Source organism: Ochlerotatus camptorhynchus, unplaced genomic scaffold, assembly GCF_037179485.1.
Source record: "Ochlerotatus camptorhynchus isolate MF236.1 unplaced genomic scaffold, CSIRO-AGI_Acam_v1.1 ptg000150l, whole genome shotgun sequence".
Taxonomy (NCBI): domain Eukaryota; kingdom Metazoa; phylum Arthropoda; class Insecta; order Diptera; family Culicidae; genus Ochlerotatus; species Ochlerotatus camptorhynchus.
In genome coordinates this window covers 5066854-5084848 of record NW_027040640.1, presented here as the reverse complement: position 1 = coordinate 5084848, position 17995 = coordinate 5066854, and the positions used below count along the sequence as shown (strand labels likewise).

Genomic DNA, 17995 nt, shown 5'->3' with positions numbered 1-17995 from the left:
GGTATTCCCGATCTTTTTTTTCAAAAAATCAAATTTTTTTTTTCACGTTTTTTTGTACTTTAGACTATATACTTTCATCCCCCCAAGCCGTTTTCCGATCAGCGAATTCGGTGTCCAGGCATAGCTGACTAATGGTAAGAACCCCCAAATGGTTTTAACTAAAGTCAAAACTTTAAACGCGTTTTTCTCGAAACCACATTTTTTATCGGGCGAAGATTTTTCTCAGAAACTATAAGAGATATTGACTTGAATCTTTGCTCATTTTGTTCCTTATTAAATTCTTTGGAGCTTCTCCCACTTTCAGCCAAAAATATTAACATTTAACATTGTTTGAAGCACCTTAAAGCTGCAAAAAAGCGGGCTAAAAATCGCCTGTTTTTTCATATGGCCGCCATTTTGTTAATTTGCAAGATTTTTTGCTGCCAACGGGAGAAGCTCCAGAGAATCTTATGCAGATTATTAATTTCATCACGAAATCTGTTTCAGATGAAGCCGTTCCGAGAAAAGTCTTCGCCCGTCCAGGCGTTTGCGGCGAACAGGGGTCTGTTTGCCGCCATTTTGTGACGTCAATAATGTCTTTTTTTATGTCGAAAAATTTTTATTTGTAAACTTTAATGTTCAATAAACAAGAATCCCAAAGAGTTAGGCGCATTACTATTCATTTTCCTTGAAAAAAATTAATTGAAAAACAGGCCGAAAAAAGGCAAAAGATTGGGAATACCCCCTTAATGGATTTCTTCGCCAGTTAGTCGTCTGTCACTTTGTTTGTGTTTTTACCCTGTTATAAAAAAGAAAAGTAATAATTATGCAACGTAATTTTTGAGTAGAATGCGTGCTGCGTTGGCCAAGGAAGATGTCATATTTTATAACGATTTTTTATCATTGATTCTGATCTAAGAGGAAGAGGTGACAATTGGCTGCTTCCTCTTTTATTTCTATCTCTATCTCTATCTCTATCTTACGCACATGAAATCGGTCAATCAGGAGCTGGTTCACGTTTGACAGAAAAGTGGTTCATTTTCGCCCCCGTATTGTCACCTCTTCTCTTAGATTCTGATACATTGCATTTCCAGTGGCTGGGTGTTCGAATATTTCTTTAGGGAGAAATTCGGAGAGAGAATGTTTTTCCAATGATAACTTCTAGGCTAATAAAAATAATTTTGTGCAACAGGTTCGCAAATCATCAATAACTATTAGAGATTTGCATTTTACTGATACCGGTGATGATATTGGAAACTCTTTCACTAGTAAGCAAAACACATTAAAAGTCCATTATCACAAACAAATAAGAATCTTGGTAGGGTTTTTGATATAATTTCCGTCTTACTAAGCACAACCCACGCTTTACCCATAGAGGTAACTCTAAGACCACTGGGTCCCGAAGAAAATCATTATTATTTTTGGCTCACTCAGTACCAGAACAACGGTCCCAAGCAGTCCCAAGCTATTTCACTCACCCCTGCATGTTCTGCATGAATCCACACACCCCTGATGTTATCTGTCAAACTTTCATAGCGAAGCAAAACAAACATAGTGTAGTAATAGAATTTCAACTAGAATAGGGTACGTTATACCATAGAGGTAACTCTAAGACTAGTAGGTCCCGAAGAAAATCATTATTATTTTTGGCTCACTCAGTACCAGAACAACGGTCCCAAGCAGTCCCAAGCTATTTCACTCACCCCTGCATGTTCTGCATGAATCCACACACCCCTGATGTTATCTGTCAAACTTTCATAGCGAATCAAAACAAACATAGTGTAGTAATAGAATTTCAACTAGAATAGGGTACGTTAATCGTTTGCTTGGGACCAATAGGCTACTAAAGTGGTGAGCCAATTTAAAATCGTTAGTTTCGTATTGATTGTTGGTTATACCTTGTACAGACATACAAAGTACACTGTTGTACTACCGTTGTACTGCTTTAAGCTAGTACCTCAAATTGTACCTTTTGAGGTACTCGATTAAAGGAGTACAACGGTACTGCTTTGTATGTCTGTCAATGGTATTAATCGTTTGCTTGGGACCAATAGGCTACTAAAGTGGTGAGCCAATTTAAAATCGTTAGTTTCGTATTGATTGTTGCTTTACCTCTCTTTTCTGAACGAGTTTAAACAAAAAAATGGAATATTTCTGTCAAAGACGACTTCTAAATTTATTCACCTTTCCATACGTACCGTTGGATTTGATAAAGAGTCACAAATTGTTGAGATATTGTCTAAAATCTAACACTGCTTCTTGATTCTAAATTCGTTCTACGAGTTTCAATTCCGTCCTAACGCATTGAAACGCCATTAGATTTTCTTCGTCCTACGGATAAACGTAGAAAAAGGGGATAAGCTAGGAGCGCTTCTTTTGTTTTGAGAACAATGAGCGTAAATATTCATAAAATGCGCTCTAACAGGATTTATGTTGTAGCTAATGAACTAACGCGTCGGAACAAACCTATTATTGATTTGTGCACGGTGAAATCATTGATATTATTGATCTTTTCTGATCAATAGAACGGAAATGGGCGATTACGATGAAGTAGCGCTCTACCCTATCGCAATATAATGATGATGGCATCGACGATGATATCGTCCTCTTCCTTCGGCTGATCATCATCATCCGCGCTGGCACCTGTTAATTATTGAGCCCTGTGAATGAAGTTGGCGGGGGACTACCAATAGTTTCAATGTGCACTCACCATATGACACTGAGATCAGATAAGGGTTGTTTTTCCATTGCTTTATTCGAGAAATTGATTAGTGGGATATCTTTGATGCCTACTGGATATTTTTGGCCGCTATTGAAAATTTAGTCGATTGACATTCAGCCCATCGATAGTGGAATCAACCGGTGGAAACTAGCGAATTAAAATTGGCTCACTACTTGACTAACCTATTGGTCCCAAGCAAACGATTCACGTACCCTATTCTAGTTGAAATTCAAGTACTACACTATGTTTGTTTTGATTCGCTATGAAAGTTTGACAGATAAAATGAGGGGTTCGTGGATTTTCCTATGTTTCGAGGGGTGAATCGATTAGCTTGGGACCGAAGATAGACCAGAGCTGAGCCAAAAAGTTGAGCACGTTTCTTCGGGACCTTCTGGTCTTACAGTTACCTCTATGGTAGAATAGCGTACGATCCACATTGTAAAGATTCCCATTTTTAACTCTTTATTTGTTCCAAATTCAAAATAAATTACATTTCATTTTAACCTAGGTGCTCCAGTTACTACAGTAACTTAGCAGGCTTAATTGTTATGATATATATCTAAGTGTTTTTACATTGTTCCTGCTTCGGTAATTCAGTATTTTAAACAGGTTTTTTAAACCTGTATGTCAGTACAGATATTGTAAAGATTCCCTAATTTCAACTTTTCTACAGGCTGGAGTTGTTGTTTGAACCATTTAGTTTATAAATTTAATTTATCAGTATAACAATTATTCACAAGCATTCTTCCAGGTTAATTCAAGAATAGTTTGATGATGATAAATCTTCCAAATATTCACATTACAGTTATGACCCGATCCTGGCAGCCTCTCCGCGCATCAGACTTTTATTTTTCAGTAACTCCACATAATTGTGATTTCATATCTTCCTCCTTCAATATGGATGTTTAAGATACACATACTTTGCTAGCTGACAAAATGGGGTCATTGCTGTATAATTATTCTATTTTTTTCAGCCTTCATTGAGACTGGATCTATTAATTTAAATTATTTAAGTTTTCTTCCAGCTCTTCGATAACGGAACATCACTAGATTTATACTGTAATGATTCACTCTTATAGCTTTCACCCTGGTTTTGTCTGTTGATTTGATTTGTTTGAATTGGTTTTCAGCTCTTTGGTGCTGGCAGTCACGGGCGGTCAATTTTGCTCATGTTCATGCTCTAAGTTTATTTTCAGCTTGACGATGATGGAACTTCTTCAGATTTATATTATCATGATCCATCATTTTGTTTAGGCTTCAGGCAAATCCAAGTATAATGTATGATAACACGGATTCATTTAAAACCATGGTATCATCACTTATCAAGGTGAATCCTGATCCAACGAACCCAACTTACTAACAAAATCTCCTTTCCTGTGTCTTTTGTTGGTGTGCAGAGGTAAACACGGCCCACAAACAACAAAGGTCACTCTAATATTCCTTCCCTACTCCCACCTGATTGCAAGGACATGGCCGGCGCCGTTATTGATCTACAAAATATGGAGCCACTGAAACTTGTACAATGAGAATGGACGGTCACTCTCAGCCCCATTCAGTTGATTCATTGTACAATTTCACTGATTCTGATCAATCACGCAGTAGCAACTGTTGATATGTTCAGTCAGTCTAAGCTAAGCTAATCTATAGAAAATAGTTTTCCTGCAGATCCTGAGGGACCAGAATGTGTAGCATATCATTGGTATTTACCTTTTATTTTATTATAATATAATATGATCTATGGTTTTCAGAATTTGGATTACCCAGAGAATCAATTGGATATCATCATACATCAGGTCAATGTTCTTAAATTGTTTTACCTTTGCAGAGTTTTGCTATTTTAAAAATTATTCATGGATACTTGTTTGTATAACTCTTGTATGCTTAAATAACCTCGATTATTTAGCAAATTGAATCTTTACTTAAATTGTGGATTCATTCAATAGGCAAAGTTAAGTTCAATCATACCATGCAGTTAAAATATTCATATATATAGCATGAGTTTAAAGAAATTGAGTGACGAAGATCGAGGTTGTATGTATTTTGTTATATTTTACTAATTGTATATCGATGAGATGGATCCGGAATTTTGACGTCTGTGTTTGAAGGAGATACCTGCGATGGGTCGAAGAAAGTCTACGAGGATGCCGGTTGCAGCTCCACTTGGTTATTTGGAGTGAGATCATTCCTTTTTATTTATTTATACAGTAACCCCTCCCTATCGTTAACATCAATTCAGCTTATCGTTTATCAAAACGAACCCTGCTGCAAACCCTACCCTCTTACCCAACATCCCAGAGGCAATAACAGAGTAGCAACCGTGGGCGGTCAATCATGGTCATGCTCATGCTATTGAAAATTTAGTCGATTGCTGAATTTATGTATGGGCCCAAATTAGGGGCATTTAGGCCGATATTACATCTATTTCCCCTACTCCTTATTTGTTGAAATAAAAAAGTTAGTTTTCTGAAGTACAGTTGCGCCTTAAGAAAAAAAATAAGATGAATATTCCAAAAGGTGCGAAACAGCAAAATATGAAAATCATTGGAACTAGATGTAAACTAGATACATAGAGATGAAGAATGATGTAGCTGTCAGAAGTCGGCGATGAAATTAATGTGAGAATGTTGAATATTATTGCAATATAAAAATATCAATACTGTTTGTTTGTGTATGCAAGCAAAATATATAAATAAATAATGTTACATCTGTATTCATAAGAGTAGACGAGGGGAAAAACGTGGTAGCTAGAGTTGATGTGGAATAATAATGATAAATAAATTATAACTTTAATGAAGGCACAACAATTTGAGAATTAAATCAAATAATTAAACATTCAATATGAGTAGAATCTAGTTAGCGTGAAAGATGGTAGAAGTGAAAGTAATGAAGAGAGTATGAGAACAAAATATAACTTTGTTCTCATACTCTCTTCTTTACTTTCACTTCTACCATCTTTCACGCTAACTAGATTCTACTCATATTGAATGTTTAATTACTTGGTTTAATTCTCAAATTGTTGTGCCTTTAAATAAAGTTATAATTTACCGATCATTATCATTCCACATACACTCTACCTACCACACACGTCCAAAAGTTAGAATGTACACAAACATCAGGATACAATTAAGTTCACGAATTTTCCCTTTCTACCCACTGTGGACCGGTTCGAACACAGAGGAAGACGCCTCGAACGATCCGCCCGTACTCGGTCGTCCCTGGAGGTACAAATTCCATTCCTGTAGCAGCAGCTTGACAAAACCTTCACTTGTTAAAATAGCAGACCCAGCCGACTTACTTCTCGCAATTTGTACCTCAACAGCACGTTGTGTCTAATTCCTCCGACGAGCAAGAACAATCCAAAGCGGCCCCTGCAGGACAATTTAAAAGTCTGCCCCGCGTGCGTGAACCGGAGCCACCGGTCCCCCGAGTGATTCCCCAAACACACGATTCCACCTATACCTATGCATACACCTATTCTAATTGCGTATTGAACCCATGAATCTTTCATAAGCTACTCAGTAAGTGTCATCGTCACCGCCGAAAGCAGAGGATCTGGCCCATCGTTCAGCGATATAAATTGAATCGCTAATTGATTCGACGGGAACGTTTTAAGGGACACAAACAAGCACAAAGTTATAAATAATTGCTATCACTTGCCCCGGCCCGCAGTCGTCTACAGGGCACGGGAACGTTGATTTGGGTTCCTCCAATTCTAGTTTTATTTTTACTTTTGTGTATGGAGTGCAGTCACGGTGAGCAGAAAGCAATGTGTTCGACCCCGTTGAAAACCATCCCGGAGACGTTCGCTGGGGTGGATGTGTTCATAACCGGTGGTTCCGGTTTCATGGGAAAGGTGCTAATAGAGAAGTTGCTGCGATCATGTCCCGAGATTGGGCACGTGTTTGTGTTGATGCGCGCCAAGAAAGGAAAGTCCGTCCATGAACGAGTTAACGATCTAGTGCAAGTTCCGGTAGGTTAGAGGTTAAGTTCGAGGGCCAGTTGAGATGGTTGATAGCAAATGGTGTGTTTGAACGTTTCCAGCTGTTTGACAAGTTACGTGAAACTCGTCCGGATGCTATCCGGAAAATAATTCCCCTTGCTGGCGATTGCTCGCTGTTGCAGTTGGGAATGGATGAAGACAGCATGAAACGAATGGAAAGTGTGCAATTTGTGTTCCACGCGGCGGCCAGTGTCCGATTCGATGATCCATTGCAGAAGGCGATCCTACTGAATACCCGAGGAACGCGGGAGGTCTTTCGATGGGCTAAGACGTTGAAGAACCTGAAAGCGATCGTACACATCTCGACGACCTACTGCAATCCGGAGATATTCGACATCGAAGAGCGCATCTACCCGGCCAAGATGGACTGGCGGAAGGCTATTGACATTGCCGAGCAGATAGATCCAGAGCTGGTGGAAATGTTGTCGCAAAAGTAAGTGAAGCGGCACGCAGTGTCTATCTGAAATTTATGCAGAACATTCGTGAATCTAATTAGCAATCGGATAGAGTGAATGCCTTGCTTTCGATTATTTGTGGTGTAATTTATAACGTTCTTGAATGGAATGAACCAGTAGCGCGAGCTTCGACGAACGACACGTGCTGCCCTTACGTTGTCAGTTTGTGCATTTATTATACATTTCCGACATTATACAGTGCCTGTCGGGACAAAAGAGCCGATTCAATAAACGTCATCGTTCCTCACACACAGTTTTCATACAAAATTCCTGAGATATTGACACAGGGTGACAAATGAATTTTCAATTTAAAATTCCAGGTTTTTCCCGGTTTGCCTGGTCAGTAGGGGCATTATGAACGCCCGGGGCATATTAGACACCCCCTATGTTTGCCAAAATATCACATTATATTCAATTTAAATGCAACAGATGTTTCATTCCTCTTCTGAATGAGTAATTTAACGAGTGAACTAATTTCAATATGATCCTAAATTCAATACGTGGAACTGCGCGGAAAATCAACGAGAAACGTAGAAGTGCAGCAAACTTTGAAGAAGTTTTGGCTGTTTTGTAGCATTTTGAAAAGCTGCATTAAACTTCATATAAGTGAAGGGAATTTTGTAGAAGTTCTAAACATAGTTCAGCAAACTTCTAAGATCTTCAGGGATTCTTGCTTCAGTTTAGGGAACGTTGCAGTTTGTCAGAGATCTTACTTCAAAAAAGCTCAATGAACTTTTTGGATGTTTGGGGAACTTCATTAATTTTCAAGGAACTTTCCAGAAGTTCAAGAATACTTGTGGATGAGACTCCTATCATTCAAGATATGGAAAAATATGATATTTGGAATAAATTCAGGGAACTTTTTTTATCCGGTAGATATCTTAAAAATCTGAAGAAAATTAAATTATAATCTGAATTTTCATGATTATTCTATAACTGAGATGCAGTTTTAAAATCTTAATTTTGTTGTTATCCTTATCTCGAAGAATCTTCCTCTAGAAAAATGATGTAAGTCCCAAAATCTAGGTGCGTTTCCTAAGATCTTTAACTACGATTTTATGTTGAAGTCCGAGAGATTCAAAGCAGGCAATGAGCTCGAAACTTTTGGTTATTCGGTATTTTTTAGTATTGAAAAAAAAAATAGTCGAATATTTATCAGGTAGGGGAAATGGATGTTATGTCGGCCTAAATGCTCCTAATTTGGGCCCATACATAAATTCAGCAATCGACTAAATTTTCAATAGCGACCAAAAATATCCATTAGTACCGTCCCAATGATGAACGCGTCATTAGATACTATCATAGAGGTAACTCTAAGACTAGAAGGTCCCGAAATAACGTGCTCAACTTTTTGGCTCAGCTCTGGTACCAACAATCAATACGAAACTAACGATTTTAAATTGGCTCACCACTTTAGTAGCCTATTGGTCCCAAGCAAACGATTAACGTACCCTATTCTAGTTGAAATTCTATTACTACACTATGTTTGTTTTGATTCGCTATGAAAGTTTGACAGATAACATCAGGGGTGTGTGGATTCATGCAGAACATGCAGGGGTGAGTGAAATAGCTTGGGACTGCTTGGGACCGTTGTTCTGGTACTGAGTGAGCCAAAAATAATAATGATTTTCTTCGGGACCCAGTGGTCTTAGAGTTACCTCTATGCTGGTACTCTCTTCAGTCCCAAGCTATTCGATTCACCCCTCGAAACATAAGAAAAACCAATAACCCCTCATTTTATCTGTCAAACTTTCATAGCGAATCAAAACAAACATTGCGTAGTACTAGAATTTCGACTAGAATGGGGTACGTTAATCGTTTGCTTGGGACCAATAGGCTAGTCAAGTAGTGAGCCAATTTAAAATCGTTAGTTTCGTATTGATTGTTGATACTATCTTTTAGGTACTACAGTCGAAATTCGCTGGTTGGGCTTTTAATATTTGGGCTGCTTTTTAGTTGGACCTCCGCTGGTTGGGCCATGACCCAATTAAAAAGCAACTGGATGTCAAAATCTTATGTCAAATTGGATTTGACAATCGAACATAAATCCATTCAAGGGGGTGTCATATGCGTTTTGGACAGCGCATTACGTGTAATAATCGTATACATTTGGAATTTGCTCGAAAATTTTGAGTTTTATTTTGAATTCTAAAATGAAACATGATCTAAAATTGCACACATCATATGTTTTGTCAAGCGGCGCCGGTGGTGTAGTGGTAAGCGTGATTACCTCCCACCCCAGCAGGCCTGGGTTTAATCCCAGTCGGCGCCGCCGGGATGTTCTGAGGCATAACATCTCTGATCACGCCTTCCCTCGGATGGGAAGTAAAGCCGTTGGTCCCCGGTTCATGAGTTGATGGGTCGATAGGTAGGGTCCAGGTGTGGGAGCTGCCTTCCTGGCACGTCGGTAGCATTGGTGCTCAGCACGGAAAACAAGATCGACGGAAAACAAATCAAGGAAAAAAAAATATGTTTTGTCAGTTTCAAGCAACTTGTTTCAATCTGCTGTGATTGAATCTGCTTTTAGTGAAATCTTCTCAATCACAACAAAGCATGCGTACATCCCAATAAATTTTAGCCTTCTGTCAGTTGACCCAACTAACGAATTGAATTCGTTAGTTGGGCCGAGGTGGTGGCCCAACCAGCGAATTTTGACTGTATCTTCGGTCCCAAGCTTATTGATGCACCCTTATAGATATACTTGGGACTAATAGGCTAGTCAAGTAGTGAGCCAATTTAAATCGTTAGTTTCGAATTGATTGTTGGTATAATGGTTGGATATAGTTGTTTCCTGAATTGGCTACCAGGTGTACTTCGGTTTGTTTAAAAATTTCCATCGTGCACAGCAGATTTGAATCGATGTTATTTCGCCGCGTTAGCCGTTGGTTAATTGTAAAAATATCTAAGGAAACAAGATATCCGAACAAACTAGTTTTTGAATTCTTATGTGATTCGAGATGTCATATGATGAGTTTTATTCGTTTGTAGTTGGAATAAGCCTCATGCCACATATAAACCGGAGCATGTTCCGGCCATACTTCCGGAACCGTTTAACCGAATCCAAAAAATATTCAAAAATGCTCTATTGGACCATACTAACTTTCATTTGGTGGCTGAAACGTCCAATTCGGGTTAGTGATTGCCGAGAAACATGTCGTTTTCACATTCTATGCAAGTTTTAAAAATTTCCAAACACATTAGTGCCACCGAGTTAAATAATACCAAACTAAACTACCCACAATTCAAAAGGTCTTGTCCTTCTGAACATCGTTGAAGAAAGCAGCAAATTTGTATCTAGCAAGGATCTAGAGATATTGACGCAGCATGTACACGAAATTCATTTTAAAAACACAAGGGGCACCTAACGAGAGGATTCTGAACAAAACTGCCAACAATTAATCATATTGTCGAACAGTTTTGGGACGATCTTCTACCAGCGATTTTACGGAAATGAAACAATCAATTACAGATGTTTCAAGCATTTTACAAATAAGACCCTATTTTCTCGAGGTTGTAGAAGGAAAAATATTAAAATATTGTTTCGAGGGGGACGACTCTATCTACGACGCAGGAAAAATAGTGTTTTGCTGTGGTTAGCTGGGCACACGCTGAGTAGATAGAAAGAAGATTGATGGCGGTTCTGAAGATTTCCTGCAAAAAGATGTTGCACGATGCAAGTAGATGCGAGAAATGAAAAAAAAATCGAAGATTGATTCGCTAGTGTGAGATTTTTCGAGTATCTAGAATTGAGATTTAGATGTGTTACCCCCCTCGTATTGTTCCACGTTAAAGTTCGAGTGGTAGGAAACGTCATTTTAAACTGCTCGAATGATGTGATCCATTCAAAAAGCCTTGGTAGAAAATAGCAATTTTGTATCTAGCAAAGATCTCAAGATGTCGACTCAGTATTTAAATTAAATTTATAAGATAACTAGAGCCACCTACCATGAGGATTTCAAACTTAACTGTCAACAATTCAAAAGGCCTTGACGTCCTGAACAACAATGCAGAAAACAGCAACTTTGTATCTAGCAGGGATCTCGAGATATCGACCCAGCATCATGTACAAGAAGTTCATAAGAACATAAGTGCCACCTAGCGAGAGGATTCCGAACAAAACTGTCAACAATTCAAAAAGCCTTGGCCACATGAACAACATTGCAGAAAATAGCAACTTTGTATCTATACGGTTCGAAAAAGTAGTGTAAATTTCTGTTCAATGTGATGCACATAAATGGAGCGTCATATATCATATAAACTTACATTATAAATCGTGTAAAGTTCAGAGACATTTCATGAAATGTTGCACCTATTGTATACAAAAGCCCATCATGTAAAACAACATTGCATACAAGTTGCTTGTTTGCGTTTAATGAAACACAAGTTTACGTGTATGAATGTTTACATCACAATTTAAATTTGGAATTTTTTGCTCGAGATATCGACCCAGTATTTACACGAAATTTATCAAATAACTAGTCCCACCTAGCGAGAGTATTCCAAACTTAATAGTCAACAATTCAAAAAAGCCAAGACTTCCTGAACAACATTGCAGAAAACAGGAACTTTGTATCTAGCAGGGATCTGGATACTAGCAACAATCAATACGAAACTAACGATTTTAAATTGGCTCACTACTTGACTAGCCTATTGGTCCCAAGCAAATCGATTAACTTACCCCATTCTAGTCAAAATTCTAGTACTACACAATGTTTGTTTTGATTCGCTATGAAAGTTTGACAGATACAATGAGGGGTTATTGGTTTTTCTTATGTTTCGAGGGGTGAATCGATTAGCTTGGGACCGAAGATAGTACCAGAGCTGAGCCAAAAAGTTGAGCACGTTTATTCGGGACCTACTAGTCTTAGAGTTACCTCTATGATACTAGTGCCTACCTAGTGGGAGAACTCCGAGCTGAGCTATCAACATTTCAAAAGGGGTCAGATTCCAGAAAACAGCAACTTTGTATCTAGCAAACATCTCGAGATATCGACCCAGAATTTGCTCGAAATTCATTAGTTTGTGCCACCTAGTGAGTGCATTCTGAACTTAATTTTGCACAATTCAAATGGTTTTTGCTTCCTGAACAACATTGCAGTATACAACAACTTTGTTTATAGCCTGGATCATGAGATATTGCATGAACAAAAATTTCACATGAACACTAGAACCAACTTGTGAGAGAACTCAAAAAATAAACTGTAGGGTAGGTGAGCCACTTATTGCACTAGTACCATAGAGGTAACTCTAAGACCAGAAGGTCCCGAAATAACGGGCTCAACTTTTTGGCTCAGCTCTGGTACTCTCTTCGGTCCCAAGCTAGTCGAATCACCCCTCGAAACATAGGAAAACCCAATAACCCCTCATTTTATCTGTCAAACTTTCATAGCGAATCAAAACAAACATTGCATAGTACTAGAATTTCGACTAGAATAGGGTACGTTAATCGTTTGCTTGGGACCAATAGGCTACTAAAGTGGTGAGCCAATTTAAAATCGTTAGTTTCGTATTGATTGTTGCTAGTACTCCAGTTTTTGGCCCTAGGGCCTAACTCAAATTTGAACAAAAATTTAAAATCTTTATTTACCTTGATGTTTGGCAAAATCTGCACACTTAGAAATACCTAATCTTACACGTGATGGAATCCATCTTTGACATAAATGATGAGACGTAAACAAACATGTCGTATAAAATTGAGTACTCCAAGACTGAAAAGTTCGAAAGTACGTTTGATTGAGCTGAATTTTGCGTCTATTATGTCAAAATTGACGCTCGTATATGTCAGTCTCAGAGCACCTAAATTTACATCAATTTTTTTAGGCGTGTATGTGCTAACGTTCAGTGTTCACTCGGCTGTCGACAGAAGCAGACCACTCTCAATGTGTGTCACGCGATCGTCTGTTTACTCGGCAGCAACCATTGTATGGTCCTCCTCATTGTTCTTCATCAGCAGTTCTTTCGGTCGATGCGTCGTCGACTTTGGAAAGCAACCGTTTCGTGATTAGTGTGTGAGTGATGACCACGTTTTGCGTCCATTGCTGCAATGGAAGCGCTCTGACCCTCGTTGGCGAATCTGCCATACAATGAAACCACTGCAAGCGGCTCTAGGAGCTGAATGAAAGGTGACACACAAGGAAGAAGTATTAGTTTGTTTACTAAAATAAACTATGCCCATTTTGTTTGGCAAGTTTTGCTATAAGAAATGCTCCTCGTGTTTATTAGCGAAATTCACATCAAAGGTTGATTAATTACGTGAGAAATCAGTTTGGCACGGCATTTGTGACCAGCATACACCTTTCGGTCGTATGAAACAGGTAAAAAACCATCCAAATCCGCCCATAAAATTTTTGTTTTGAATTTCTGTATGGCAAATTAGTGAACTTTTCGTGAACATTAACGGTAAAGAACTCACCTACACTGGGAGACTGTGAGTTCTTGCCCACCTGTCATAAAACATCTCGGAAGCGGCTCATGTTCTGGTGGGAGGAGGCTTATTGGATAGCGGAAGATAAAATGTTTATTGTGTTGTACCATTTGACTATAGTTTTAAGATGTATTGTATAGTAAACAAGAATCCTCGGCTCTGTACAGTTAATTCGTTTGAGCCTTATCAAATAAATTAATAACAAAATGTGCTAACGTTGCATCGAAATAAATTTGGTAAAAATGATAAAATTTTAAATTTGAGATAGGGAATAATTGATTTATTCAATCTCCTGAATATCCAATTCCAAAAGACGAAGTATGTACATTCAACGTATTACCAACAATCAATACGAAACTAACGATTTTAAATTGGCTCACTACTTGACTAGCCTATTGGTCCCAAGCAAACGATTAACGTACCCCATTCTAGTATAAATTCCAGCACTACACTATGTTTGTTTTGATTCGCTATGAAAGTTTGACAGATAAAATGAGGGGTTCGTGGATTTTCCTATGTTTCGAGGAGTGAATCGATTAGCTTGGGACCGAAGATAGTACCAGAGCTGAGCAAAAAAGTTGAGCTCGTTTCTTCGGGTCCATCTTGTCTTAGAGTTACCTCTATGGTTTTACCATAAGGTAACTCTAAGACTAGAAGGTCCCGAAGAAACGTGCTCAACTTTTTGGCTCAGTTCTGGAACTCTTTTCGGTCCCAAGCTAATCGATTCACTTCTCGAAACATAGGAAAATCCACTAACCCCTCATTTTATCTGTCTAACTTTCATAGCGAATCAAAACAAACATTGTGTAGTACTAGACTTTCGACTAGAATGGGGTATGCCTAAAACGCATTTATTTACTCTAAACAATCATAAAAGGAGCAGAATGTGACAAAATCCTCGACAAAATTGCGATCTTATTGCATGTGGCAACACACCATTTTAAAGTGCATTACGTTTTTTGCCAAGTCCTGACAATATATGGGCACAAACATGTGGTTTCCTTATGCCCTTCACACCATCATGGGGTATTTAAAGATTTGTACAGGCAAAACTTCTCAAAAACTGCCATTCAGCTTGCGAACTTTTGCCCCATTGGTGCCCGGTGGGGCAAAAGTTAGTGTTGAACACCCTTCCGAATAAATCGTTCTAGCTGCACCTTGAATGAGAGATCCTGTGTATGGTATTAGCACAGACAAACAAACATAACAACTTGAATATTTCTCACTGTAAAACATCGTCGCTAAAACATTACGGCCAGCTGTTGAGTACACTGTGATGGGCAGTACGCTGAACAGATGGCGATGGCGTGTTATTTCTGTTTGTCTGTGGTATTAGTTTGCCCTACCTTACTCTACTGTCCATATGTACATATATCATACCATTCCAGACTGACCGGCTTCTCGCCCAACACCTACACCTTCACCAAAGGTCTCGCCGAGCAGATTTGCTACGACTACCACCAGGAACTGCCGGTGGTCATCTTCCGACCTTCGATCGTAACGAACTCCGAAAAGGAACCGATCCCCGGCTGGATCGACAACTACAATGGTCCGGCCGGGCTACTGGCCGGTCTAGGGACCGGCATTATGCGAACAGGGTGCATCAACTTAGACAACCACATCAACTGCATTCCGGTGGACGTCAGCATCAAAGCCATTCTGATTGCCGCCTGGAAGCGGGCCAACAGCCCGCAAGGACAGCTACCGATCTATAACAGTGCGGCCGAAGTTCACAAAACAGCCGATTATAGATTCCTGGTGACTGACGGGCAGTCTCTGTGCTTTAAAACTCCAATTTTGAATATGCTCTGGGTTCCCGGAGGACAACAAACCACGTCCAAGGTCGTCTACTATGTGCTGTTTTTCCTGTACCAACTCCTACCGTCGATGTTAGTTGATGGCTTGCTGAAGCTGAGCGGAAGAAAAACACTGTAAGGTGTCGATTAAGTAGTACTTACTATGACCTAATAAGTATCTGTTTCTGTGTTAACTTTCAGGTTATTGAAACTGCAGCGGAAAATTTTTGATGCCTCAATTTCGCTTCAGTACTTCACCGACAACGAATGGGTCTTCAGGACTGAGAATTTCCGACATCTTCATTTGGAAATGCTAGAACAGGACAAGTAATTAGGCCTCAAGCTACTTAAATGGAGAATTTAGTCAAAACAATGAACAAATGTACTTTTCAGGGAAATATTCGACATCAACTACATAACGCAGGGTTTGATCAAGTACTACAGTGACTGCATTATGGGTGGACGGCGTTACTTGTTCAAGGAATCCGACGATACAATCCCCGCTGCAAAGAAGAAACTGAGGCGACTTCAGCTCATACATAACGGAATCAAAAGTGTATTTTTCCTACTGTTAGGGTACATGTTGTACAATAGGTTTTTTGCAACACATTTTCAGTCATAGAATTTGCTAATAAAGAACACATGTCATTTAGGCAGATATTCGTGCATTATTGATTTCAACGAGATCGACAGCAAATCAATTCTGTCTCGATGCTAGTTGTCGTAGCTATCATAAAACGACCAGCAAAACACGGTGAAGGCACTGTTGTACGCATCTGCTTTTGCAAACAAACTCTCAGATCGCCCACGCAAACTAACACCGCCATCAGGTGAGGTAAAGTTTGCCTGGGCGAGTCAAGAGTTTCCTAAGGCTAAGGCCTAACACTTGTAAGTTACGGCGTACTTGCCAGCCTATAGCTGGCCCGATTTTACCCCGTCGGGGTGGCCTAGAACAAGGGTACTTCCTCCAAAGTTGTTGGGATTAGGGTGAAACAACCAAACAACAAGAATAATCAAATTTAAGACGTCTATTCTACTTAGCTTTGTCCTCCTCCACGCTGTTACTGCTGCTGTTAGGTGGAGCCCTTCTATGACGGTCTGGCAGCGGTTCTGCTGCTACAAAGCACGGACTGTGTTGAGCGGTTTTCGTCTTCGGCAGCTTAGCAGCTCTCCTTGGCAAATAACGGGGAAGGATTGCTCCTGCAGCGGCGCTTGACACATTTATGTTGCTGCATAAATATTGCTTTCCTTGCAGCGGGAGGAGAACCTAGACCTTAATTTATATGGGACGCGCAACAATATCACACGATATTTGTTTTTTTTCCTAACTAACTAAGCTAACAACATAAAAATCTAAATAAAATGACGTGCAAAATTTACAAATTAAAATTATTCACAAAGGCATAGTGGTGAGTATGTTGCGGACCGTGAAATGACAACAAAAACAACACATAACAAACACGGCACACGCTCGTGTGAAACACGACTAAATTACACTCGGCAGCAAAACTACACAAAACGGGATAAATTGTAACACGCAAGTTACACTTCCGACGAAGCCGAAGCTTTCACTGCCTGCAAAAGTAAAAAATAAATTATAATATTACATCCAAGAGGATGCACTTTAATCATAGAGGTAACTCTAAGACAAGTAGGTCCCGAAGAAACGTGCTCAACTTTTTGGCTCAGCTCTGGTACTATATTCGGTCCCAAGCTAATCGATGCACCCCTCGAAACATAGGAAAATCCACGAACCCCTCATTTTATCTGTCAAACTTTCATAGCGAATCAAAACAAACATAGTGTAGTACTAGAATTTTGACGAGAATGGGGTACGTTAATCGATTTGCTTGGGACCAATAGACTAGTCAAGTAGTGAGCCAAAATCGTTAGTTTCGTATTGATTGTTGATACAAACAACCACTCTTGCTGAATAACATAAACATCAAAAGTAATTTTTCAACAACTAAACAACCTGTACTCCGCTAATAAATTGTGTTAGCTTGAATAATGGTTGTGAAAAAGTTGGGTAAACGCTCTCCAAAACTATTTTGCTAGCTTCTGCTTGTAGCTGTATCTGCAGCTTTTTTTCAGCTACTTTACAACATAATGCTGGAAAAGTTGGCTTATAAAACTGAAAATGTTAGTTGGGTTTACTGTGAAGCTAATTTTACGAGCTAACTAGGTTTACAATGAAGACCTAGAATACCTAATTCAACCAGTCTATGCTGTCAAAGCAATCCCAAGCAACCAAAAGTTCGGATAAAAGCCCTTTTTTGGCTAATCGAAGGATTATGAAGAGAATTCTATTCAGCCAACTTTTTAAGTAATTAACCGAACTTCGAAGTTCACATTCGATATTTAAGCTTCAAACAGAATGCTGTTTCACTTTTAAAGGGAACTTGAAAGTTCACAAAAGGTTCGTTTAACTTTTGGAGGGAATGCTATTCAGCCCAAAAAGAAAACTTGAATGAAATCAACAAACCAAAAAAGAAACAAATATCTCGTTTATTTTGCTGTTTACCACGTTCTCTTCTAATTTATAATGAGCTGCTGCGTCGTCGGAAGATAAATGTTTGAAATATGGTCAAATATTTAAATTAAACTACATGTTTTTAA

General features: G+C 39.0%; 1 protein-coding gene across 1 annotated transcript; it reads left to right on the top strand.

Annotated features, from left to right (window-relative positions):
* Positions 1-6404: 6404 nt before the first annotated feature.
* LOC135701179 (fatty acyl-CoA reductase wat-like) lies at positions 6405-16028 on the top strand. Its single transcript, XM_065221936.1, has 5 exons — positions 6405-6671; positions 6743-7134; positions 14969-15511; positions 15578-15703; positions 15770-16028. The coding sequence occupies exons 1-5, from the start codon at positions 6438-6440 to the stop codon at positions 15996-15998; spliced, it is 1524 nt and encodes a 507-aa protein (XP_065078008.1). The 5' UTR covers positions 6405-6437; the 3' UTR covers positions 15999-16028.
* Positions 16029-17995: the final 1967 nt, after the last annotated feature.

Bases quoted from the DNA above. Each gene is read 5' to 3' on its own strand.
- LOC135701179 (XM_065221936.1), top strand. From the start codon at position 6,438: ATGGAGTGCAGTCACGGTGAGCAGAAAGCAATGTGTTCGACCCCGTTG. The intron at 7,135-14,968 runs GTAAGTGAAGCG...ATACCATTCCAG, and splicing joins GTGGAAATGTTGTCGCAAAA to ACTGACCGGCTTCTCGCCCA. The intron at 15,512-15,577 runs GTAAGGTGTCGA...GTTAACTTTCAG, and splicing joins CTGAGCGGAAGAAAAACACT to GTTATTGAAACTGCAGCGGA.